General features: G+C 38.3%; 2 protein-coding genes across 2 annotated transcripts; one reads left to right on the forward strand and one right to left on the reverse strand.

The window, feature by feature from the left end:
• Positions 1–208: 208 nt before the first annotated feature.
• On the reverse strand, positions 209–20,505 carry smap2 (small ArfGAP2). The gene is made up of 9 exons (XM_032580135.1): positions 20,011–20,505; positions 8,499–8,632; positions 6,797–6,961; positions 6,635–6,694; positions 6,359–6,416; positions 5,967–6,124; positions 4,440–4,620; positions 3,887–4,335; positions 209–3,801 (listed from the first exon to the last, which is right to left on the reverse strand). The coding sequence occupies exons 1-9, from the start codon at positions 20,111–20,113 to the stop codon at positions 3,676–3,678; spliced, it is 1,434 nt and encodes a 477-aa protein (XP_032436026.1). The 5' UTR covers positions 20,114–20,505; the 3' UTR covers positions 209–3,675.
• A 698-nt stretch (positions 20,506–21,203) lies between these two features.
• On the forward strand, positions 21,204–26,093 carry trappc3 (trafficking protein particle complex subunit 3). Its single transcript, XM_032580143.1, has 5 exons — positions 21,204–21,396; positions 22,393–22,490; positions 23,777–23,876; positions 25,022–25,204; positions 25,860–26,093. The coding sequence occupies exons 1-5, from the start codon at positions 21,355–21,357 to the stop codon at positions 25,977–25,979; spliced, it is 543 nt and encodes a 180-aa protein (XP_032436034.1). The 5' UTR covers positions 21,204–21,354; the 3' UTR covers positions 25,980–26,093.
• The last annotated feature ends 342 nt before the right edge of the window (positions 26,094–26,435 follow it).

Below are 26,435 nucleotides of genomic sequence, written 5' to 3' on the forward strand. Positions count from 1 at the left end.
CAATGCTGCGAAGATTGTTGTCGGTGTTTCTGGTCACTAGAGGGCAGCAAAATCAAAGTTCACACAACACAAGTTAATGGTCATAATGTTTCTTTTACAAAAAATGTTTTAATTTTATGTATGTTTTCTTTATGCAAACGTTTAAGAAACTGTTTGTAAAAAGAATTTATTTAGGCAATACTATGTTTTTCTTATAACAGGGACAATATATTTTTAATCAAACTTTTATTCATGGATTTCATGAAGACATAAAACTAAAAGAGGCAACGCATGTGAAAAAAATGCGGAGCTAATATACAGAACGAATCCATCAATCCTGTTTATGAATGTAATGTACAGATATCCTATTAAAGAATAAAACCTCACTACATATTGACATGACAAAAAGGTACATTCCTTCGTTTTCTTTCATTTCCCAGGAAATGTAACAGAGAAAAAAGGACTGGACACAAGGGAACCTTTTCCATGAAGTCCTGTGTTCTCCAACAAAATCTAATATTACAGTGTACAATCTTAGCAGATAAATGTTTCTGCCGAGCCAGCAATTTTAGTCACGTGGCCCCCAAATTTAGCCCAACTGGAAAAAAAAAAAAAAGAATATAGCTTTAAAGAACAGAGCTGTGAAAGTTGCGGTGTGTGCAGATATTACTGTGAGTCTCTCACTTTAAGCATCAAAAGCAGTGGCTTCAGAACCAAAACCGGTTAAACAGAAGGTAACCAAGTGTGGAAAAACTGAGAGAGTTTTCAGCAATGGTTTCATGCATTTCAAAAGGAAGGGCAACTGTAAACGGCAAAGATAAAGACGAGGTTCTCTGAAGTTTTGCGAGGTGGTAGATTTGTGTATGCACATTCTCTTTTCCACTTCGCATTGTATGTTGGCCAGACTGTAAGTGTTCCTGAATCACCTGGAAAAAAAAAAAAAGACTAAATCAGTCTGATCACAGTTTGCTCCCAACACAGCGGCGAAATGACGATGGAACAGAACCTGACGGAAAGGCATTCCACCACAGGACATTCGAAAGACAAGTGCACACTGTTGGACGCATTCAAATAATATAAATAAAATAAACAACAACAATGGCAGCAATAGTCAAGTCTGTGTACCCATTACAATCAGGAGAACATTCATGACACACATTCATTGATAGTTTTGTTAGTCTTGGTCACAGACTGATTAGAATATACAGTAGATAGAAACATCTGGTAATCTGAAAACGTACAGTATGCACAGTCGATGGTGGATAAACATTCTTTTCATGCAGTTCTGTGGAAGTATCTGAAACGCGACTGATAATCACCCCCTCCTTGGTTTCACTCTCGCTTCGGGACATTCAACGTTGTTTGAGGCCACAATTGTACAAGGTGGATAGTCAGCTTAAGGTGTTTGTGCAGTTACAGGACGACAAAAACATGCAATCTTTTGAGAGTGTCCCACCCTTTCTGAGGCAATAGCACAGTGAAGTGTAACAGCAGGTATTCCCAAAGACACAGCTAAAATGCTGTGGTCATTTTTATACTAGTCACTAGCTAGGTGGCAATTTGAGAAAAGAAAAAAATAAAATACTGTACAGTCTTAGTAAAGCTAGTGCTAATCTTTGGTCTGCAAAAATCCAGTATAGGACTTTTTTTTGACACTTTATTAAGAATTTAAATAAAGCCCTCAGTATTTTGAAAAGCAGACATCATATAGAAATGTTGTTTAGGTAGGCTTTGTCGCAGTTCTAGGTTTCAAAACAATGTTGCTCTAGGAACTCAAACACTTAAAGAGATTTTTTTTGCAAAAGAATCTTTTCACTTGGGACCCTTTTTTTGAATGGCTTTAATAAAGAACATTAAAGCCATTCAAACGATTTTAAACTTTTGGGAAATCATGTAATTGCTAATATATAGCTCATTTTAGCATACTACTGGAAAAGAAAAAATTAGCCTAGCCTGCTTTAAGTCATGGCTGGTCATTGGAAATGAGATTAGAAAATACACTTTAAATAGGACTCTCTCTTCAAAATGAGTAGCCATGAGTCACCACATTCTAGTTGTGTATTTCACTACATTGTACATTTCAATAGTTATATTGAGCTAATTTTAGCATCCCACTGGAACAAAGCTTGTTTCAACTCAGTTTTAGGAGAATGTGCTTCATGTGAGACACTTTGCTCAAAATATTTGGCAATTTGTAGCAAATTGGACATCATAATATTCTTTACTTGCTATTTATTTAAGAGAGGACATTTGCCAAACATTTGGAAAATCTGTTTCATTTGTTTTTTTCGATCCCATGCACAAAAAAAAGGGAAATGCTAAGCACATTTTAGTATCCTAATCCTAAAAAAGGATTAACATAGTTTGTTTTAACGTCACTTTTAGTTGATCATATAAAACAGTTAGCAGCAGTTTCTTTCACTATCGAGAAAAAGTAATTTGTGACCATTTGGAAATGTTATTCTTATTTATTTGCTACCCCATGCTAAAAGCAAAATTTTAGCATCCTAATGGAAAGGGAAGATTAGCCTAGCATATTTTAGCTTGATTTCCGTCTGTTCCTATAAAATATATTTCATTTCTCTTGTAAGGTAATACCCTGTAAATAGGAAATTAACTTTTCAATCATCTGTGTTATTCTGGAAATTACGTGAATATATTGTGTGGCCTTATACACCTAAAAACACATTTTGAGCAAACCTTAGCAAACCACCAAAAAATGGGAAATTAGCCTCATTATTTTATATTGATTCTCAGGTGGAGTAATTAGCAGCAGCTTCTTCTACTTGCAAGGAAGTATACATTAAATGGACACGGATTTCCATCAGAGTTATTTGTGATAGTTTAAAAATCCTGACTATTAATATTTTTGCTAGCTACAAGGATAGGGAAAATTAGCATAGCTTGAATTAGCCTGTTTAACCATTCACAATACGGTGGATGTTACATCACTGTTTATTTGTTTCCTTAAATGCCATTGGAAAAGGGAAATTAGCCTAGTCAATTTTTGTTATCTTATGTGTTTATAACTAACTGTTTACTAGCACCTGTAAAAAATGTACTTTAAGCTAGATTCTGCACTCAGTTTTTGTGTTGATAACAAACCATTTGCTATTGTAGCCACTGCTTTACACATGGTTCATGCCGATATGTAGCAATTGTCGTTTTGAATGAGCTTGCATCAGGAAACCCTGACGGTGCATAGATTACAAACAAATCCCACAAGGTGCCTAATATTTTCTTTGTCTTGTCTCAATAAATTTGACTTTTAGGATAGGCAAATCTCTGTGCTCAACCTCAGGGTAAAAAAAAAAAGAAATTTTCCAAAAGCCAAAGCAGCTTCTTCACACCTACTGAATACACATGTGGGGATATGGAGATACTCTCATGTAACGATTAGATACAAATAAAGATGTGAATGCCTAAGCAAAGGTCTATGAACCCTGTTGTCTTGGTACCAAAATGTCCTGAAGGCAAACATGGAAATTTGCAGAACATGGCTATGAATGGGACAGCGAGAGGAGGCTTAGGTAGAGAGGAGAGAGAGAGACAGAGGTAGTAATCATTTCCAAAATCTTCTTCACGCCCGTCTTCTCCTCCTCCTGTTGCCTTGCATTTCAAAATGTTTCGCGTTCTTCCCAATCCGTTCGTTGCTCTCATCTTGAAGATGTTCCTTCAGCTTTTAGGTGTATAAAATCACTTCCAGACGTGTGCTGTCATGTGCGCCGAACTCGGAGCTGTTGAGCTTCCTGTGTGTTGGCTCCCGTATCCTGCCATGCCGTTGGTACTGTAGAGATTCATGCCAGCTACTTGCTGAGTCATCTAAAAGAAAGCAAAACACACTTTAGAAACAACACGGATTTTTGACTTTTTTCTACTGAAAACACTCCAAAACGATTACACACACCTGAGCCATGTTCCACTGAAGCTGCTGGCCTTGTTGCACTCCGTACATTTGCTGGTGAGGTAACGGGCCCATGCCTCCAACCTGCTGCTGTCCCGTCATCCCACTCTGCTGTGGAGCCAATACTCCATTCTGCTGCTGCAAGACCATTCCACTTTGCTGCTGTCCTATCATTCCCTGGCCCATCCCTGTCATGTAAGGTGTTGCCACAGCGCCGCTTGGCTGAGCCATGACACCCTGACCGCCCATTAATCCGTTCTGCTGTCCCATCATGCAGTTCTGCTGGGCTCCCATCATGCTGTTCTGGTGAACCCCCATTAAACCACTCTGCTGCTGACCCATCATGGCCATTTGTGACGTCATCATGGCGCCTCCCATCCCCCCAACCTGGGCTAAAGAATGGTATGGGCCGTAAGGATGTGTCGGGAATCCTACTCTGTTCATATATAAGCCTGGTGAAAACAAACAGAAACGCCATAAAGACAAACAATATTCATTAAAATAAGCTAACCATGAAGGTATTATAAGACCTGAGGGAAATCTATGCAGATCTCACCGTGTGTGGCCATACCGCTGGCGTGCAGCGAAGGCGTGGAGGCATACAGGGACAGGATGGAATCCTTGGACAGCTTCTTGACGGCGCCTTCCTCTGCTTTGGGTTTTGGATCCATGAACAAGCTGAGGTTTTCAGGCACTGAGGCGGTGACTCTGCTTTGAGGCAAGGAGCTGAATGCAGGCTGGACAGAGAGAAAAATGCCAATGATTAAAAAAAAGGGGGAAAAAAAGCCATCAGAATGCACAAGTACAAAATAGAAGAACTGAAATTGGGAACTGCAATGCAGAAACATTAATGTATTGGGTTTTAGATTTAAAGTTTACACATTTTTTCATTTTATTTTAGCACAAACCCTTGATGCACTGAGAACCCAACCAACTTAATAGGTAAAAAAGCAAAACAAGAATTGTTGATTCTTAACTGATGAACGTTTTCCAATATTACTTGAAAGTCCACATTTAAAATCCAAATAATGGTCAAGTTTTGTTAGTGGGATGGTTGTCAAATTCAAGTGGAAGTTTCTGAGAACTGATTATGCATATCATGGAAGCATAATATTAATAATAATAATAATAAAAACCTCTGACATAAACTGCTCTGCCAGGTAAAAGTTAAATGAGAAATTAGAATACAAATCTAGACATTTACTTCTTCAAAATTAAATGTCTGTTTCATATTCATGAATCCCCCAACAATCAAACTGAGGAACTTTTCACTTTGATTGCATAATAATTGCAGATTTTCATTCTAATGTGTAATTACAATGAAAAAGTTATTTTCAGTTTAATTATGGATGTGGTAAACAATAAAGATTTTTAAATCTGTGCATTACTAAATATGCCTTTATTTATAAAGCATATTTAAACTGGCTTGGCTCATATTGCCCTCTTGTTTTCAATAAGGTGGATCTACAGTATTTTAGATCTCTTTAAAACAGTGCCAGACACATGACAAATCTGACAAGATTTCTAGAACAATTCGCTACATTTTAGAGATTAAAGATTATTTTTGAGGTTTTGGATCAAACGTTGATCACACACGGAGATGAAATAGTCCTACTTGAAAAAGAAGGTTTAGCTTCATAAAGTTGATGTACTGGACTATTATATGGTTACAGGAGAATTTACGACATGGTATCCTAATCATGACTTTTAGCTTATTCCATTCACTTTTGAGATATAATATAGCCTCTTTTAGGTTAACCGTTTGTTCTGTTATCTTTATGCCTAGCTACCAAGTACAAAATATTTCTTTCTTTCTTTTTTCTTTCTTACATATTTCTCCACTTTGCACATTGAATTTAGCAAAACAATTGTATGCAAATAAAATACAACGCAAAAGAAAAGTTTGAAAAAATAAGGTACCTGCCCTTCTATTTGATCTCTTCAACAGGTGGGAAAATGCGAGAAAACCTTACATATTTTTTTTTAAAAAAGAACAAAAACTTCACATTTGTGTTGAGTTAATAAATAATCTGCATGCTGCAAAAATATAGCATGGAGTATGGCGGAGAGTGTTTTAAACTACCGTAGTTTTCGTAGAGGACACTGAGGATGGGGCTGGAAGAGAACCAAAGAGATCCAGAGCAGATTGTGCCTGAGCTGGATTAGACGCTGCCGGGCTCTCGTTACTGTCTGGAACACATCCTCCACCATTAGACACCGCAGGACTGGGAGTAGGTGCATCTAATGGAGGGTAGATGGAAAAAGGGAGACCGTTATGGCTCCTCAAGATATGAGTCAGCCGTTTTTAAATCAATTTATCACATAAGATGTTCGTTTTAAACCTCAAAGTGGTGATAATTTCTGCCTAACAGAACCCTCCCATTGAAAGATAAGCATATATAGAGCGGCGTGGAAAGTCCACTGTATACACTGTAAAGTGTGAGTGCAGGTGAGGAAGTTCAGAAGATACAATACCGAGTCCAAGTAGATCTGTAACGGCCTGGGAATCTGTCTTCGGGCTCACCTCTTTTTTCTAAGAAAATCAATACAATCAATGCAGCATTATTGCTAATTGAGAAATGGGCACGAATCCAATGGTCTTCTCAATCATTGACCTTCTCGCTCAATGCAGACTTGGAACTGGCTGAAAACGTCTGCTTTAAAGAACAATGCTCATTTTACCTTTCATCTAACAGCACTAACTATACTGCACTTAAAATGTTCAAAATAATAATAACAAGAGAAACCTACCAGTTTCATTTTCTCAAACACAACAGGCTCCTTAGGGATGTTGTCACAACTTTTTTCTTTCTGTGAACAGAAAACACATTTGGACTAGACGTTAGCAGAGCTCTTTATCTTCAAGATTCAACCTGAGGCAAAAGCCCAATTGATTTTCTTTGTTTGGCTCACCCTGAGCATCTGGATGTCAATAACTTTATCCATATACTTCTTTTTCTCATACTTGTCCCTGATGAAGATCTCTGCAGCTTGGTCTGTCTCGGGCCTCTGGAAGCATTCAGGTAAAAAGGCCTCATAGAGACGCTTGGCCTTGGCGTTTCCCATCTCTTGAACGCACTAGGGTCACCAGAGCACAACAAACACAATTACTGGATTGGATCAAATAGAACAGCAGAATTTTCAAGGTCTGACTCACTTATGTAGAGATACTAATGGGGAGCGGAGCCAACAGAGTATTCAAGCTTGCTTAGGCCCCAGCTATCCTACCTAAGACATATTTTTGTATGATTGAAAAAAAAAAAAAATCTCTATCTACATGGTTTTTGGCAATCCAATTCAAAAATGTTGTAAATACCTATGGCGCCATTAGGTTACATTAAAAACCTCAAAATAAGAAGATGCTAGCCATGACTAAAATATGCTAGGCTAAAGATTATCTCAAAACACCATTTACTCTCCCGTTCACCAACTTCACTAGTTTACATTTGAAGTTTTACGGAAACAGTGTGAACATAAAACAAAGATATATGCAGGAAAACACACACACACACACACACAAACTGCTTCATCATTGTTGTGTTTTTTTTGTTTGTCACCATAGATAAATACAACAAGGCTAAACAAGTTGACTAGCTTTTGTTGAAATGTACTTAACAGAAAATGTTCAGTTGTTTTATTTTTTTTAAATCAATGGTATCTTAATTAGGGCTGTTGTAAACAAATATTTTAGTAATTGAATAATCTATCGATTATTCTTACGATTAATCGAGTAATCGGATAAAAAAAGATAAAATAAAACATTGGTAAATCTAACATACATGTAACAGCAGTATTACTACCGCATATCAACATCTGTCCAATTTTTCACATTTGAGCATCCCTAACAATAACTTTTCTGTAGTTTAGAAAATTAACCTGTAACAATAATAGCTCACTTTGTAAGTTAACCTAAAGAAAAGTTATACAAAAATCTGCATTTACTGCATTTTTGTAAACGTATGCATTTACTGTAACTGGAAATGTCTCCTTTTTGTGAATGGCAAGCTATGTAGCGGAATATGTTGGGGGAGGGGAGCAGCAATGCGTTACTCTCCATATTGCCGGAATATGAAATTTTGAAGCCTTTGAAAGGGTAACTTAATTTTTAAAAAGTTGTTACTTAAAATAAATACTGGTAACTAGACTACACCTAACCATACACATCATTTCTTATCAGTTTTCCTGATGCTAATTAGCCATGACAAGCTAGTAGCTGGTTAAGTTGTTCAAAACACTAATGTATAAGAATTGTGCTGGCAAAGAACCCACTGATGATTTGGATAGACTCATCAGTGTCTTATTGAGAGCAAGAAATGCATACTCTTAGCTTAGAAAAAGAATAATTGCTAAATAATTTATGTTAAATAAACCATTTATTTGACATACTGACAAATACCAAGGTTATTGTGACGCTAATTGCATCAATGATAGCTCATTAATTAATTATTAAGATGTAACCAGTAAGTAGCCAGGGAGTTAATTGAATACTGCTGACTATCAAAGAGACAAAAACTATTTTATTGATCCCTCGCAAATCTGCTTTAGAGCAAGCTTGTGTATTTTGAAGCTTTTGCTAATCTATCCCTTTAGCATACAGACAGTTCGGGCCTCTGACCTGGACCTGCTCCTGTGTCCACTGATCCAAGTTGACAGACTTGACCTTTGAGATGTGGACCCCAAGATTTCGATGAATCCCAGCACAGCGGATGCAAACGAAGATGCCTAAATTCCAGGAAGCCCATCTTGGACCTGGGACAGACGGAGGAAGAGGACGAAAACTATTTGAACACAGAGCAGCGTTTCCACGAGAGAGGGTAATGAGTCTATCTAGTGTGATAGCAGAGTGCCAGAGTGTGTGGGAGTGAGTTCAATAATACATGTTGAGTCTGAAACCTCAATTATGAGTTTGAATTCAGCAGGGAACACAACGAGTAATCTTCTGCAAGTCATCTGGTTTGCTAATGCATAATAGCATTGAATAGATGTGTTTGTCTGCATGACTGAGAAGACAGGGAGAGCACAAAAAATAAATAATGAAAAAACACACACACACACAAACACTCTCAGTCTGGATACCTGCAGGGATGATTACTCATTTGGTCATGAGCCTGCATGTGTGGGAGCAATGTTATCTGAACAAGCTATTATGTTCACAACACTGCCATATGCATCTAAACAGATCCATCTGATGTTTAAATCACCCTCCATGCGCTGCATACACATGTAGAAGATAATTACCTTTTATTTGTATCTATATTTTTTTTTCTCAAGCGTTACATTTTTCTATTTTGCTCTATTTCACATTTATTATACTCTTAATGACTAATATATTTTTATGCCTGGTTTTCGTGACAGTAACACATTCTAACCACATAAGAATACTTTACAGGGCAATAAAACTACAGAGCAAAAATTACAGAAAATAAACCAGGAAAATGTGATTATAGAGTGCATGCTATCTATAGCAGGGGGAGTTTTGAGTCTGGATCAGAACAGAGGGAGAGAATCAATATCTCGACTGTCTGGTGGGAATGAATGCCTGAGTCAGGTAGTATAGGAGACGAAAGCTCTGCTCCCTAGGGTGCTAAGGTGGGTGCAGAGTGTTAGCGAGTCGGGAAGACTGTGGATGGCGTTGAATGTGTGCACAAGGAGTTTTATGTCTGTTTTTGATGTGCGGTGGAATTGCTGTAAAACTTTAATGATGTGTTGAAGTCCACGGCGTTCAGGTGATAAAATGAAGCTGCATTCTTGACCATGTGAAGCTTCTGGGGAGATTTTGAGAAAGACCAAAGAGGAGAGAGTTACTATAGTCAATAGGTGAAGTGATGAGGACAGATAAAAATAAGCACAACAGACATAATGCGATAATGAAATTATATTTGACTGTCACAGATGGCAGTCAAACTCTTGACCTGAGGAGAAGGGGAAACAGAAAAACAGTTCATCGGGATGGAAGAACTGACAACTTTAATTAATTTAGATTCAGTTCCAAGAAGAACAACTTCTGTTTAATCACAGTTCGGCCTTAGAAAGTGTAAGGTAAACCAAGATTTTATTTCAGATAAGTGGGTAATATGAACGGATAGTGAGAGAAATTGATTTATTTCAATAGAAAAGTGGAGTTGGGTGTTATCAGGAAACATAACATTGAATTTGATGAAAATATCTTTAATGGCAAATAGGTAAGTGATAGAGAAAAGGGGACCTATAAGAACACCTGAGGAAACGGGGAAAAGGTCAGATCTGAGTTCAGAGTGAAATCATTTAGGATGCCCCTCTTGGCTTAATAGATTAATAATCTATTAAGAAAATGGCGTGGGAAATTGTATTAAAGACTGCCCTCTGACCAAGGAGGATGAAAATAATGAGACCACAATTAGCTGTCATGAGGAAATCCTCTTCTATCACAATTTTAGCTTTTATCATGAACGGCTGCAACTAACGATTATTTTAGTAATCCAATTACTCTAAAGATTATTCTGATGATTCATCGATTAATCGGATATATAAATGACACATTTTGCAGATGTTTTATTTAACCACTTAAGCCTTTTTTCACATAGAGCCTGTGTACTCCAGTTAATGATTAAACAATTACTAAATTAGTTGATTATTTCAATAATCAATTAATTGCAAAAAATTTGATTAATCATTTCAGCCCTAGTGTATTTTTTGTTTATTCTCCATTTATTTCTTATCTTGTGGTTAAGTTTGACAAGTTTTTTTTTGTTCTCTTCTTAAAAAAGATAAAAAATTTACATAATTCACATTATTTTATATAGTTTATATCTGTCTCTGATCTTTTCTCAATACACCCTGAATGACATTTTCTTCCAGTTCTCCAGTATTTATCATCATTCCTTTGGAACTAAGCATTTTTGATGTTAATTGTTTCCTGTGCTCTATAAATAAAGCCTGATGGGTTGAATTTTGACTTACACCCTAAAAGTTGATGCACTGTGGCCCCTTCCCCACTAGATGGCGGAACAGCTTTGGGTTTGGATTCTTATCTCCTGTCAAATGAGAAGTCACTGTGCAGAGTTGGGGAAAGGGCACTCTATGCAAATGAAAGTAGAAGCTGATTTTCAGGACGAAAATCCTGCAAAGCCTTCCTCTTTGTGGCAGCCGCGGAAACCGAGCATCAGGGTCCAAGAATAGCCTTTTGTCTCAATTGCAAGAAGGGCTACTATATTCTCTTACTGAGACTAATCTGGAGAATCATTTTTAAAAACAAAAAGCAGAGCAACAATGAATGTTAACATCAGCGCTAAGAGGAAACCAGCAAATGTAAACCACAAGATCATCAGCTGGATGGTCTATCTATCAGCCTGACAGCGAAGCTGCAGCATTAGCTCTCATGCCGGCTAATAATAGTAGAATTACTCTGCAAAGCCAGCTTAACCGTTGTAAACACTGGCACCGACACAGAGGGACTGTCAATTGTACTGAACTTCCTTTAAAACAGGAATTTGGTAATCCTTCATTCTTTTTCACAACCCCCTCAGTTTCTGGCCTCAGTCTCTTCTTTTTATCACATTTATTCACCGCTGCCTCTTTGTACAGCCACATCTCTCTCACACAATCAAATTGATTATTTTCCATAAATATCTGCACCCTTTCACCCCCCCTCCCAGAATTGTACTCGTTTTCTATTTTCTTTTGCAAATTACAACATTTTCCAAAATTGTTGTAGCCATTGTGTCCACAGCAGTAACAGTGATGTCATACTGGATTATCTAAAAAACACTGCTGACGATTATGTGTTTGCACGTATGCAATAAGCAGGAGAGTGTTAAATTAAGACGTATTCTCCAGGAGAGATTTAGCTACAAGGCAAATGTATAAGATCACCGAAAACTTTGAAGCAAACTGAAGATGGCACACAATATGACTATTGAACTCTGGGTAATGGTATCAACATCTTGTGGCATTTTATCTTGCAATGCTAAAACATCTTGAGTCTAACTAAAGTGCGTGTATCTTACAATGCACAAAAGGGAGTAGTTCTTGAACTGGATTCTTGTGTGGACAGAGAGGACTAATAAGTATCAGTTGGACCATTCGCTAACTAGACTATCTCAAATTGCCACCCTTGATACAATGAAACGTTGCTATTTTCACTCAAGGTGACATGCATATCAAATTGGTTTGTCTTGTTTGTCAAATCTGTTTCTCGGCAGATATTTCTCTATCTAGACTTGGATAGAGTAGGCCCTACACAGTTGTTCTGGATAAGAAAAAAAATAACAAAATAGATTACAAGCTAACAGTTGTATCATGAAGCTGGCAAACTGCCTTTGTGTCAGTGTGCTACAGTGAAAAAGTAAACTTAAAACTGTTTTCATTTTTGGCTGTTGTCTTTAATACAATACTAGCATAAAAATTTTTTGTTTTCAATCAAGGTTAGGGTATGTTGATGAATGCTTTTAGGTCACAGTATGGATTTAATAACAGCTAGCCTAGCTGCTATATTTTGTTTTTGAAACTGTAGCCTGAGGGATGTTATGATTTGTACTTCAGGTATTTACAAGAATCAATTGAGCCCAGGAGGATTTAAAGAAAAAAAACCCAAAAAACAAACATTTTAGAGTGAATCATAGCCACACACAGAGTTACGGCACCTGCTTTAGCTCAAATCCATGTAGCGGTTGAGCAAGAACTCATGACAAAGTATGTTCAGCAAACACACACCTCCAGGTACTTCTAACTGCTATAGTTGAAAGAGTGTAGGAGGAACAGATAGCTAAAAAAAAAGGAAGGAGAGACTGAGAAAACACTTCAACAGAAGCAAAGTGGCTATGCTGAGTACGTGGCAGTTTTCTTTATAAGAAAAGGTCATGAATATTGGAATGGTGAGGGTGTGACAAATAAATGCAACTAAACTTTCTAAAAGGTGAGGTGCCCAAAAGCAGAGAGGGTTTGAAGTTGTTGGTGGATGAATCATCCTGGCAAAAAAAGTGAACGTGGTTGTGTGTGTCAAACATCTAAGCTGGAGCACACGAGTAGTGGAGAAGGCAAAGGCAAACAGGACAAGATTATCTTAGTCATCAAATGGTGGACTTTGGTTGTTTGATGATGTGCCTGAATGTGTACAGGGAGTTAGGATCAAAGCGAACACGAACCGAGATTTAAAATCAAAGCCACTTCACAACAAGTTCTAAATAATTCAATTTTGTGAGCAGCCATGTTGGGAATGTGCTTTCCCCCGCCCCCTTGATCCTTCGGCTAGTTTCTATTTAAAAAACAGAATAGATAATGAGATGTTTAAATGTTTTACACTGTTCTGAGTGTGCTTTGGAAAGTACCTTTGGACACACGTCATTTAGCTTGTAGGTAAACTTGCTCGAGCAGGTGCACATGCCTCATTAGCCTACATCCCACAAGGATAAATGGTGCTCTCTGCAAGCACCGAGTTAATCCTGCAGAGCCTCGGTTATCAGGGGATAGTGCACCCTCCTCCTTCTCCTCCTCCTCCGCCTCCATGCAAACATAGACACACTTGTTTCATCCTCCTGTCCTCTAGCGTAAAACCCCAACCGGAAACCCTTAAGCCATCCCTCAACCCGATCTCAATCTGAACAAGGCAGATGGGCTCACATTTAAAATTTACCAACACACACCCACCATCTGTGTTAAGTTTTGTTACTGTGTCTGAACAGGGTAACACTCAACGACGCAAGAAAAAGCATGGATCCTTCTAGTTTGTTTCATTTAAAAATCTCTTCTGGTTTTCCTCCAAGCGGTTGTAAATAGCACACGAGAACTGATTTAAAGTGCAATAAAGTCGATTAGAGATGTCCCCAGAAACGGGTTGTCGGCTGGAATTGTTTGATATTTTTGCCTTCCAGAAAACGCAGCACATGGAGTGCTACCAGTCTGTGCTGACAAAATCAATAAAAGAATATCTTTGGTGTGGGTAATGTGACTGAATGAGGAAGACTTGAAACTTTCCATTTCTGGGAAGGAGTTCAAAGGAAGACAGAGGAGGCAGATGTAAGAAACCATCTGTTTTCTATAAAACGTTGAGACACGTTCGCCGTTCTTTCAGAGAGCAAGGGAGAACAAGATTTTCACAGATAACACAAAAGTACAAAATGAGGAGATATTGATTGTTCGCTCTTTCCATCTTATAGTTTAGTTGATAGGGAACAGTTTTGAACTTTAAAATGTGGATCAAAAAAAGGTAACTATTGCCTCCATGGTGACATATGGCACCCTAAAACATGTTTAATTATTTAGTATTTTACCCGTAATGAAAACAGCAAACTGAAAGCCTGGGGCGGAACATGAAAGGCAGGAATACTAATTAACAAACTTCAAACTGAATACAAGGATTATGGCTGTTTTGGAGTCTTTGCATACAAACTTGTTTACAATGTTCTTTACAACTGTGCCTACGTAGACTCTCCTTGGTACTAAACCTTTAACCTTACTAAACCTTTGTGTCTTCCAGAGGGCACAGGTAACCTTCTTGTTTGACTGGAAATCCCTGATGGCTTTTGATTGGATGAGATTAAAGGATGCAAAGGGTGAGAGGGTGCTAAGAGCTTGTGGTGGAGGTGGTGGTGGTGGTGGGGGGAGCATGACATAGCCAGGTGATATCTCCACAGCAACCTGGGCCTAGCCTGCGTGTAAACACGAGCACGTTGAAGAGAGAGAGAGAAAAAAAACAACAACACTTGAGACCGGAGCCAGAAATATTGACTACATTAAACACCTGCGTCTTCCTTTGCCACTATTTCCTGGCGGCGCTGAAGGTTTTACAGTCTCCGTGTCACTTTGTGTGGAAGTGGTTTTGAAAAAAAAAAAAAAGAAATATGAATTTACATAATGTCAGGGAGAAGAGAGCATGAGACTGGCAGGAAGTTGGCTTGCACAGCTATACAACTCAACAAACAGAGGTATTGTTTTTATGGCTGCTGTGTTTGTATAGTAAGACTGCACGGGGAAAATGGATGGGCAGGAGTGTTGTTTGGCTTTTTCACACCACTTCCTGTACAATCACTCACAAGGGTGGGAGGTAAATCTGTCGATGTCAACGCAAACGAGATTACATCAGACGTCATTGTGAGCCATATGGCTAAAACCGCGACTTTACAGCTCATGCTTGGAGAGGTGCGGGGGGGTCGAAGGCAAGAGTGTGGATGGGCAGACAGAAGATAAACTGCAACCAGGATTATATTATCAGCACACTCATTAGGAGCTTCATCCAACAACGTGGGGAATTAGCCTAATGTGTGACCTTTTAAATCAGTGTGCAGCCATAAATGCATGCAAGACTAAATAATGAGTGCAAAGGAGAAAATCTGCTTTAAGTTGTCGCTGAGAAATGCATTTTTCACATTTTGTCCTGTCACAACCACATACTTAAGTGTGTTAAATTTGGATTTGATTTCAAAATCCAAAGTAGGGCATCATTCTGAAGCGGAAAGAACATCAAATGTGGTTTTCAAATGAAAACCCTGAAAGGCAGATGAATCTCCAGAGACTTGCATCTTTGCCCATTCTCCTTCACAAAGCAGCTCCAGCTCAGTCTGGTTGAATAAAGAGCGACTGTGAACACTTGTTTTGAATTCTTTCCGCAAATTCTCATTTATTGAAATTTAGGTCTGGACTTTGACTGGACTGTTGTGACACATGTGATTTATATTAGGAGTACACCAATAAATCAGCCGTGATTTCCTTAATTTAGGAAATCGGTTGGTACTTACATGAGGAGCCGACCTTATCCACCGATCTCATCTACCTCCGCAGAGGACTGAAAATCACTCACTGTTCGCTTTTGCTCTGCTGTGAGAGAGCGGGCTGACTGACAGAGCCACGACCAGGTCACATGCGTGGTTTACAATAATTGCGAACTTAGCAACTTTGTTGCTATAATTAGCAACTTGTCAGGCAAAAAAAATATATTGATATCGGCAAGTCGGGTTTTTTGAAGATCGATGATCAGCCAGAAAACTGCAATTGGTACACCCCGAATTCATATCATTTCATTTTAGCTCTATTTGTATGTTTAGAGATATTAGGTGGAAGGTGAACTTCTGCCTCAGTTCTCAAGCCTTTTATAGACTCTAATGTCTCATTTTCACCGAGAGCTACAGTACAGGTCAGTGAGGTCTGGTATGTTACAAAACGATCTATTTCCAACTTATCTGACAAGGAAATCTTACGACAAACAACAAACGGAGCTTCTCATAAGCTTCTTCTCATGAGAAATATATCTCTTATAGGCAGGCGAAGTTGTGGTTATGCCAGGCAAAAAAAAAAGTTCAAGTGGCACAAATACTTTTTCAAGCCCTTCCTTTATACACTAGAGAAAAACAACATATATTTAAGTTTTAAATTGGAGCCTAATAATCCTCTGTGTCCATGTATGTGTTCCTGCTGCTGCTCTTCCCTTAACAGCCTAATCTCATCCACAGTCTAATTATACCAGTCTGCTGCAAATTGTGACCAGTCACGCCAATCAAAAGGCCAAGAGCCCAAGCACGATTAGTGAACATGAAATCAAGCATGCAAAAAAAAAAAGTAATAATAAGAGCAAGAGATGGCCTTAAAAGGAATTTCTCTTCCAGGAAATGCTGACTGCAAGTCTCATTATTATTTTAAAACATGCACCTTCTTATTTGTCTTTAATCAAGTCTTGGAGGAGCCAACTCTTCACATGAGCCAGAAGAGTCTGATCACAGCTTGGGTTATATAACCAACTTCGCTTGAAGTGTCTCGACATCTGCATTAGCTCTGATTACAGTGGGTTTTATTAAGAGACAGGGTCATCATTAGGCAAAATGACAAGAGACATATTTTTATTTGATTTGGTCTGATGTAATACTCTAATCTTAAACAGTGTGTTTCGCAGCTGCAGGCATAATTAACAGAAATAAAGACGTGAAAACATGAGTCTCAGTGTAATTGTTCTAGATAACGTGCGTCACTTAGTGGATTGAGTTAATGAAATAAACAAACTTTTCAATAACATTCTAATCTACTGAATATGTCTGTTGTCACTGCAATGAGTCTGAAATTTGTTTCTTTTTTTTATTTTTTAAAAAGCAAAATTTTAAAAATATAATGAATTTTATAATAATATTAAGTCAAAAGGCAATGTAATATAAAGTTGGACAAAAAATCTGAGATGTTTAATGTTATTTCTGTTGAACAGACTAACATCAAAAAGTGCACTCCAAATGTTTGAAGGTTGTAACAGTGCACAAAAAGTGCAGTTTGGTAAATATTTCAGCTTTAAAGTCACCGTTACAGTCACTCACAAATAAAATAATGGATGGATGGATGGATGGATGGATGGACGGACGGACGGACGGACGGACGGACGGACGGACGGACGGACGGACGGACGGACGGATGGATTAAACAACAATCACACCACTTGGAATGGTCAGTTTTGTTGCTTGGGATTTTTTAAAGTAAGTTCAAATCATTTGGAGTTGTTTTGATATTTAGGCAATCCTGAGTATGAGATTTAAATTGGAGCCTAATAATCCTCTGTCTGTCCATGTATGTGTTCCTGCTGTTTTGTTCCCTTAACAACCTGATCTGTTACTTAAAATCATAAAACCTTTATGGCTTTAAATGCACCATAAAAGTGTTTTCTAGCCGCATAAGTCACATAAGCTGCGCAGCGTTTTGGATGGGTTGAGTGATACAGGTAACTGGATATGGACCTGGGTTTGGGCGTGCATTTTGGGGGAGCAGCTTCTTTACTGCGGCCAATTGCTGATTCATGAAGACCAACAACCAGCGGGATAACTTAAAAAGCATGTCCTCTTGTCCTTCCTATTTTTAAGGGTGGATAAGGGACTGTGTCACAGGAATTCACTGATTACAGGGTGAAACTAAATGCACCTTCAGTGATTTTGATCATTTCTCCTCTGGGATTGTCACAAATAGATGTAACCAAATTACAAGGTTGCTCAAGTTTTCAATATCAGATCATTCTATCTAAGTTTTTTCATGTTTATAGTGTAAATTTTACAGCTACAAACAATGAAATTTGTCCCACTGTGTCCCATCTGGCCCGTATGTTTTGCAGCATGCCAGTAACATTAGGTATCCCAGAATATTCCTTAAAAGAAAAACAGAGCAATGATTGGAATCATTCAGAGCGTTTTCCTGAACAATCACTCGGTGACTCTGTCTAAAAGCCTGCAGCAATTTACTGTCTTGTGGGTGCGCGGTGTAGGCGTCTCCATTAAATGACAAACCTCTCCGCCGCTGAGGCATTTCTCTGACAAGGCACAGCCTCACGAGGCCGTCTCAGACAGCTCAACACCAAGAGTGAGCTCTGATGACGCTCACGATGACGAAGGTAGCAAAGTATACACCTTTTCTAATAACACCCAACTATCCTGCAGACTAAGTTTAATTACAGTCAGATGTTACAGCTACTTCAAGCCATCAGCAAGTCTGACTTACATTGCTTTGCAGAAGTATTCACACAGTTTAAATCTTTCCACATTTCATAAGTAGCAAACACAGACTTTGATGGACTTCATAGGGATTTTATGATACAGACAAGCAATAAGTAGAGCACGATTGTGAAATGGAAGAAAAGTTGTTGTCTTTTATGTCTAATATAAAATCTACTAAATTTAGTATCCATTGTGGTTGCTGTCCGGCTGGAATCCAGCGACTATGTGGCCTCAAACAGGTTTTCTTCCAGTTTTGCTCTTTGTTTAGCTTCATCTATCTTCTCATCAACTCTTAACCAGCACCACATATTTCTTGGTAGCCTTCATTTCTTTTTACAAATAAAATTGAAAAATGTGCTGTGCATTATTCAGGTCCATTAACTGGGATGATCTTTGTTGTTAAATCTACCATCTATGGAGAGAGCCATTAAGGAAAGAACTTCATAAGCCATATAGGGTCACACAGCAAACCAGTGGAAGAAAGTGCTTTAGTCAGAGGACACCAAATTTGGCCAAACGTTTTGGTCTATGCTCGGAGTGCCATCTGTGACACATTACCACACCATTCGTGCAATGAAGCATTGTGGTTGCGGCGTCATGCTGTGGGGATCCTTTTCTTTAGCAGAGACATGGAAGCTGGTCAGAGTTCATGAGAAGAATGACTGGGCTAACCTGTTAGAGTAGTGGCTCCTGAACTTTTCTAGGAATACATGTAGAAAGTCCGTGACCCTGACTCGTGGTTGATCATATAAGCATTTATACTTTGTCAGCTAAAAGGTGGTACAATGTAAACACCATCAACATCATCAGCCAATATACTGACCAAAACATTGCCATGTTCTTCTTATGGCCTTAACACCACAAGCTTACATATTTAGGGTATGAATACTCTGGCAAGACACTATAAGTTTTAGAGAATTCAATGATGATTTAGTCCTCAGCGTTGCATTTTTGCAACCTAAACATCGATGTTTACCCAACAGCGTGGCAAAACAGATTCGGCAAACAGCTGATGACATGCGGTTCAAGGCCCCCTGGAGGACACATGCCTTGTGGGGTTAGGAGATACACATGACCGACCGCATGTCATGGTGTGTTTACAAAATCATACACCAATTCGGTGGAAATTAGGTTCCGTGATCAGAAATCACACCAGGCAGTCAACATGAGTGGAATTGCAACACTCACAATCTGAGAGGAGCAGCCTCACTTTGTCGGGGCATTTTTTAAAAAGTGCCATTTTAATGGCAGAAAGGGTTTCCTGTCTGCTCCCAGCCTACAGGAACAATCTGTTCAGGGTGAACCAAAGTCAGCACAGGTGTTTCCCAACAAGATCTCAATTTCTCCCAATGTTTCTCATTCTATTTGATGTTCTAGTTTTCACTATAACTCGCAGATCATTAGAGGTTTTTATGTGTATACAAAAACTCTAATCAAACTGTGAATGTCTTGAGGTATGCTGACATGATGTAACTGCATGCCGTTCGTCTGCCTTGGGAGGATGTGGCCAAATCTCTTGCACCACACCAAGACGTAATTGGCCGAGGGGGCAGATACATGCAATGCCGCATTTATTTCCCGCTGTAGTATAAATAGGATAAACTGGAAAGATTCGTGCGCAGGGCCATCTGCAGGCGTGATCAGACACAGGACGAGGTAGAGGGAAATATGATCCAGGCGATGATGATGATGACCCACCTTTAGAGTCGCAGTCGGCGCAGTATTTGTTCTCCTCCAGCGCCAGCAGAGAGTTGAGCACCGCCTGGTATCTGTCAACGTCTTTCACAGATTTGCCCGTCATCGCTGCGCTCTGAGTCTGAGTCCACCCTCCTCCACACACAAGACCCCCCGATGTTTCTCCCGTCCGCGCCGGCTCTTGTCAGGGGGAGCTCGAGAAAAATGAAAAGCGGTGCGGCGGTCGGATTCGGCGATGCGCTCAGTTCCTCCCCCTCCTCCACCTCCTCCTCGTCTTCCTCCTAAATGTGAGGAGCGGAGTGAGTTTGCTTCACTGCGATCATAGGATGAGAGAGAGCCTCTCCCCGGAGCCCAGTCCACAGGAAAACAGCCACGTGATTTCCAGGACTGAAAATGAGCAGCTCACTTTGAAGCACATCTGTAACCTATCAGAGAGACCGCTGCTCACTCCTTGGAGTGCCTGTCTCTGGACCTAAAGGAACGCGCACCTATGCTGCCATCTAGTGGTTAAACCAAGGCACTACTGTTGAGACAACAGTACGGTCGCCATGTTGTGACTGGCAATTTGCTATTAAAAAGTTGTATTTTCTCATTACAACAACACCCACCACTTTTAATTATTACTTTTTTGATGAAGTAACAGTTAAGAATAGCTATTTTGTGTTGGGGTATTTTTTTTGTCCGGTATATGATGTGAATCTTTTTCTAAATTTGTGTATACTGTGATACATACACTTTTATGTTTCCACCGTCGTATTTTATTGTTCTAAGAAACTTAATTTTCGTTTTTAATTAAGTGTAGATCATAGTCATGACAGACATCGACAGAAATAAACTCTTAACAATGAACATGATTTTCAGTTAATTACATGTCAGAATAATGAATTATTTGAATGTATTCTAATTTATGCACCTGTATGTATATTAGAATCTGAGGAGAGCTGTTATCTTCTTGGTCACTAGAGGGCGGTAACTCTACATACTATCGGGAAAAAATTGAGGAAATACAGACGCGTTGCCTTCAAAATAAATGTCCCAGTATATCTTTTCCCAAATTATAAAAACCATATACTGTGTAGCATTCTGAAACATAAGCTAAGTTTCTCTCTCATTTAGTCAAAACCCTCCTTTTACTTTTTAACTCTTTATGTTGCCTTTCTATTTCACATCCTCGCTCTTTTAAGCTTTTAAGTAAACCGGAAACTGATGCTTCTATTTGGCTAACTTTGCACAGCAGGAAGTGTGTGAGTGAACTAGTGATTACGGAACTAAGAGCTTAGCCAGAATCAAATAAATAAAGGATTAATCTCGAATTACCTCCCGTGTAATCCTGCAACTCTTTCCACGATGTCTCGGCAATCCAACCGAACGACAGACAGCAAGAAAATGGTAGGATTTACGCCATAGGAGCTAGCTAACTAGCTAAGTTGCAAAATGCTAACCTTTGAAAAAAAAAAAAATACTTTAGCGCAAACTTTTTCATATCTTCGTCAAACAAATGGTTGACAGTCGTGATTTGTTGTTTATGCACTTGTGACAAAACGTATTAAAAACATGAAAACCTGTTACGTTTATGTATCATTCATTGCTGGCTTCTAGGGGAAGTGTAGCTCGTATAGCATGTAAGCTAAAAATATAGAGGTTTACATGCAGTCATAGTCGGCTGCGTTAGTTTTGGGGTGTTTTGGTTTTTAATGTTAATTTGCATATTTTTAAGTAAGTATCTTACCTTAATATGTTCTGGTAACTGAAGTAGCACCACATCCTGACATTAGCATAATCCTTCAGCGGATAAAGAAAATGGGCTTTGCATTCTTGGATTCTGGGGTAGTAAAAAAAACCTGAACTATTGTATTTTGATTGTAGCTGGTAAAGGCTTTATAATGTCTCTTCTGAGTGTTTTACCGTTGTTGGCTACCAGGTATTTATATTACTATGTAACTACATGCCGAGGCTTAATAATAATAAAAAAAACAACATATACAGTGCCAAAAGAAAAATTGAATCAAGCTATTATAAAGTAAAAATCTAAATGAAAGCAATATGTAGCTGCCAGTCACATCATTACGGTTAATGGTATATAATTTCATCTTGTGGCATGATAGGAGTTTGGCACATATTTTTAAATTTAACAATATATTTCTTGATACTTTTATAAAGCACAAAAATGTCCTGATTTGTTATTTTCGAAATTTTTATTATTTGTTTGTTCCTGTAAAAAATTCCTGTCACAGATTAATAATTTCAGTTTCATACAATCTTGGATCTTTTTTCATGTAAATGTTTTATTTTACCTTTTCATGCTATGTTAGTGTACATTAGTTTACCAGCCCATGAGCATTGAAACAGCAAAAAGTAAATACATTGCTGTGCTTTTTCCTTTAGAACTCTGAACTGTTCACATTGACCTATGGGGCCCTGGTGACCCAGCTTTGTAAGGACTATGAAAATGATGAGGAAGTCAATAAACAGCTGGACAAGATGTAAGTACACTTTTAGAAGCATTTGTCACACCCACTGCAGGTTGTAAATGATGTGAACCTTTGAAGCAAATTGGTATGTTTAGCTTCTATTGTTTGAAGAAAACCTATTTCATTGTTGTTTCTGTTCTGGTATTGCAGAATGTGTGCATTGCTTTAATTTTCTGCACCATAACCACCAGTTATTTGATTACTATACTGAAACTATTACAGTCATTATATTATGGCTTGGTGTTACATTATTGACCATTATTACATTGGCAATTGCTACAAACGTGTTTGAACCAGTAAGTGAAAACAAAGGCATTTCTGCACCAGAAAGAACAAAACTGCATCTTTGAGTGTCTTTGGGAAAGATTGTGAACATACTTTGTGCTCAAATGTCACCTATGGACAGGATGCTCGACTATCAAATTATGCATATTCATTATTAAGTTAATCTGTGCGTTCTAGTGAACACCGCAATACATTGCATTTCATGTATTTAATAGTATAACACTAAGATTAGCACTTTACAATATTAATTTTGTTATTCCATAACAACGCTTTCTGTGAGATAAACTACGTTGTTGTCTGTCATGTGAAAATGTATGTTTGAATACGTAAAAAAGAAACTGCCTGAACTTTGTGCGCTGTTGGTTGCCAGTTCCAAAAGCTTAAGTGTAGCTTGGCCATTCTCCTGCTGTAAGATCAGTAATACTGTGGCCTATGTTAGGATTTCATTTCTCACACACATCCATGTGTTGTTAGACTTTTTTTTAGGGAAAAAAAAAAGCTTTAGAAGTAGCTAATATTGAGACTAGTTTTAAAGACAGACAAAACATCTCTTGACGGCCAAGCTGGATACAGTAATCCTGGAGCAAAATAGTTTAGACAAAACCATGGATTTGTAGCCCCAAAAAATTCAAAACATCCCTTCAAGCCGGCAGATCTTTGGACTGAGTTTGCTTTGTTTCTCCGGTTGTATGGCAACCCCGAGCTTAGAGCAGGATTAGACATGTCTCAGCTGCCCAAAGAAGGTAGTAAATGTTCTCTGCCCGCTCTCAAGTTTTCCACCCAACTGGTCAGAGATGGGCTATGTTAGGATAGGGGCGCATTAATTGGCTTCCAACTGCAGTCAGGATAAGTTGTCTCGACTTAAGACTTAAGTCACAATTGGCAGCAAGTTCAAGGCTTCAAGTGTGTGAAGCAAAAATGTCTTGAAGGATAGAATTTCGTATAATTTCTGCCTCTCCTACCATGGATATGAGCATTGATATCCCTTCTGTCTGGCTCCCTTTCACTCACAGGGGATACAACATCGGAGTGCGTCTGATTGAGGACTTCTTGGCGCGTTCCAGCATTGGCAGGTGTCAGGATTTCCGAGAAACAGCCGATATCATCGCTAAGGTAACTGGAAGGTTCCAGACCAATTGGAGCGTGACCGCGGACGTCTCCCAAGATTGGGGGGTGGGAGGAGGTCTTAAAAATTCAGATTAGAGAGATCAAAACACCCCAACAGATGATGAATGAAAGAGCAAAAGTACAGATGGGAGATCATATGTTTAAGGCCAAGTAGAGGAGAAAATGGTAAAGTTTACAGGATAAAGTTATTAGTATTGATTTCAAATGTTAAACTAAGATCACCTGCTGTGGTCATGACCTTTTTTGACCCAAAATGCTGTATTTAAAACTGCTAAGCTTCAGTAGGCTGTATATCAGGTGGAAGAGTTCTGCACACGAATTTGGTGCACGTGTCACTGGAAGTTTATAAATTTATTCAAATGTTCTTGAAAATCCTTATGAGTTAATAAAGTCACTGTGTTCCTAATTTGATTTGCATTCCTCCTGCTTTTCTTCTTTTGTTACACGTTGTGGTTTTTTTGGACTTAAATCTGTTTTTCCTGATGGCTTCCCTGACAAGAAAACAGAAAAGCAGCTTTTAGACTTCAGCTGGTTCAGATGTTACTGTTTCGTGCTTGAGGAGATTCAGTGCACAGATGGAATAGCGCTTATTCAGAAAACAGTAGTTTGGACTCGACAATTAATGCTTGCCTTGCCTTGGGATATCGCTTGGCCCCTCATTGAACCTCAAATATCATAGAAGTGATTTATTCAGTCAGTTATGCAAGAACGTTACTCGCAGTGCGTAAAGTATTTAGAAATTTTCCTCAAGTAATAGTCGCCATACTTTGTAATAACATTATTCAAGTGAAAGTAAAAAGTACAGTGTAGTAGAAATACCCCTAAAAGTAGTTCTTCCCCCAAAATACTACTCTAGTAAATGTAACTAGTTAGTATTACACTGATCTTATGGCTGATCTATTCAATGTTTCATCATTTATTATTTAATGCTTTTAAAAAGGCACCAATAGTTAGATGGGTTTGTTCAACAATATTTGACGTTAAAAGTAACTAAAGACAAAACATGTCCAGCTAAACTTCCCGAATAAATGTGCAACAAATAGAAGATTTTCTTTCCTATCCAGACCTTGATTTGTTTTCCTTTTCTTCCTCCCCTCACCCTTCTCTTCAATATTGTTGTGGTCCGTTAGGTTGCATTTAAGATGTATCTGGGAATTACCCCCAGTGTGACCAACTGGAGTCCAGGAGGAGATGAATTTTCTCTGATTCTGGAGAACAACCCGCTGGCTGACTTTGTGGAGCTGCCAGATAACCACAGCACGCTCATTTACTCCAATCTACTGTGTGGTGTCCTCAGAGGAGCTCTGGAGATGGTAAATTCAACCGCTTTGTTTTCCCCATTTTGAATAAAACTTGGTCAGAATTAATAAAATAACATGGCTACCATGGTTTAAGATCCTGAATTTGGTGCATGTGCAGCTGGACTTTTATAAAATGTATTCAAATGTTCTTGAAAATCCTAATGAGTTAATAAAGTCACTGTGTTTAACAGAAGGATATAGACATAGACAGAGTTCATTGTCATTCAATTGTATGTTTAAAAATGCACAAATTGAAAGAAATTTCATTGCAAGGCTCCAATAATAATAATTAAATAAATAATAAAAGTATTCATGTAAATATATATAATAAAAGATTAAACTAATGGCAGTTTAGTGATCTTATGGTATGAGGGATGAAGCTGTATATATACAGCAAAATAAATTATATGCAAAATAAATCATTAAAAATATATCATAAATAAATAATTTATATGCAAACTAAATAATTTTTTCTGCATGTATAACTTTTCTGATAATCTGCAGATTTCTTTCTTAGACAGACATATTTGAAGTATTTTGAAGCTTGATAAAATATTTAAGACTTTTAGTTTGTTATTTAAAACTTGTCTGTCAAAGGAAGAGTGTTTCTTGAAGTGCTTTGAGTCTCGTTTGGACCTAAGCATATGACATTCTGAATCTGATTTAGGTCCAGATGGCAGTGGATGTGAAGTTTGCCCAGGACAGTCTCAGAGGGGACAACGTTACAGAAATCCGCATGAAGTTCATCAAGAGGATTGAAGAAAACCTCCCAGCCGGAGAGGAGTGACAGAAAAACAAAGACACTTTTATTTTGTTTAGGTGTATTTTTTTGAGTTGCGTGGCATGTTTCTTAATTTATGCATATAATTTTTTCTCAATTAAATCAACATTAATCAATGTATGTTATGTGATCCTTTTCTCACGGGAGATTTCAAAACATTTTCACCACACTTGAATTTGGGACGGAACTATATGAATAGGCTGTTCCAACACATTTGTATGCTGTGATTTAGTTAAATCAAAATTAAGCCTAGTTAAATTAAAATTTAACTAGGCTGTATATTTAGGGTTGTTTTGCTGAAAGGCGTTCTTCTACTCCAGTCTTATGGAGCTTTAAGGTCTTTAGTACCAGGATTTCCCTGTACTTCTCTCCATCCATTTCTCATTCAATCTGACTAGGTTTAATGTCCCCACAGAGGGGAAAACATTCCTGCAGCATGATGCAGTCACCACATTTCATGGT

The sequence above is a fragment of the Xiphophorus hellerii genome, chromosome 13 (genome assembly GCF_003331165.1).
Source record: "Xiphophorus hellerii strain 12219 chromosome 13, Xiphophorus_hellerii-4.1, whole genome shotgun sequence".
Classification (NCBI taxonomy): domain Eukaryota; kingdom Metazoa; phylum Chordata; class Actinopteri; order Cyprinodontiformes; family Poeciliidae; genus Xiphophorus; species Xiphophorus hellerii.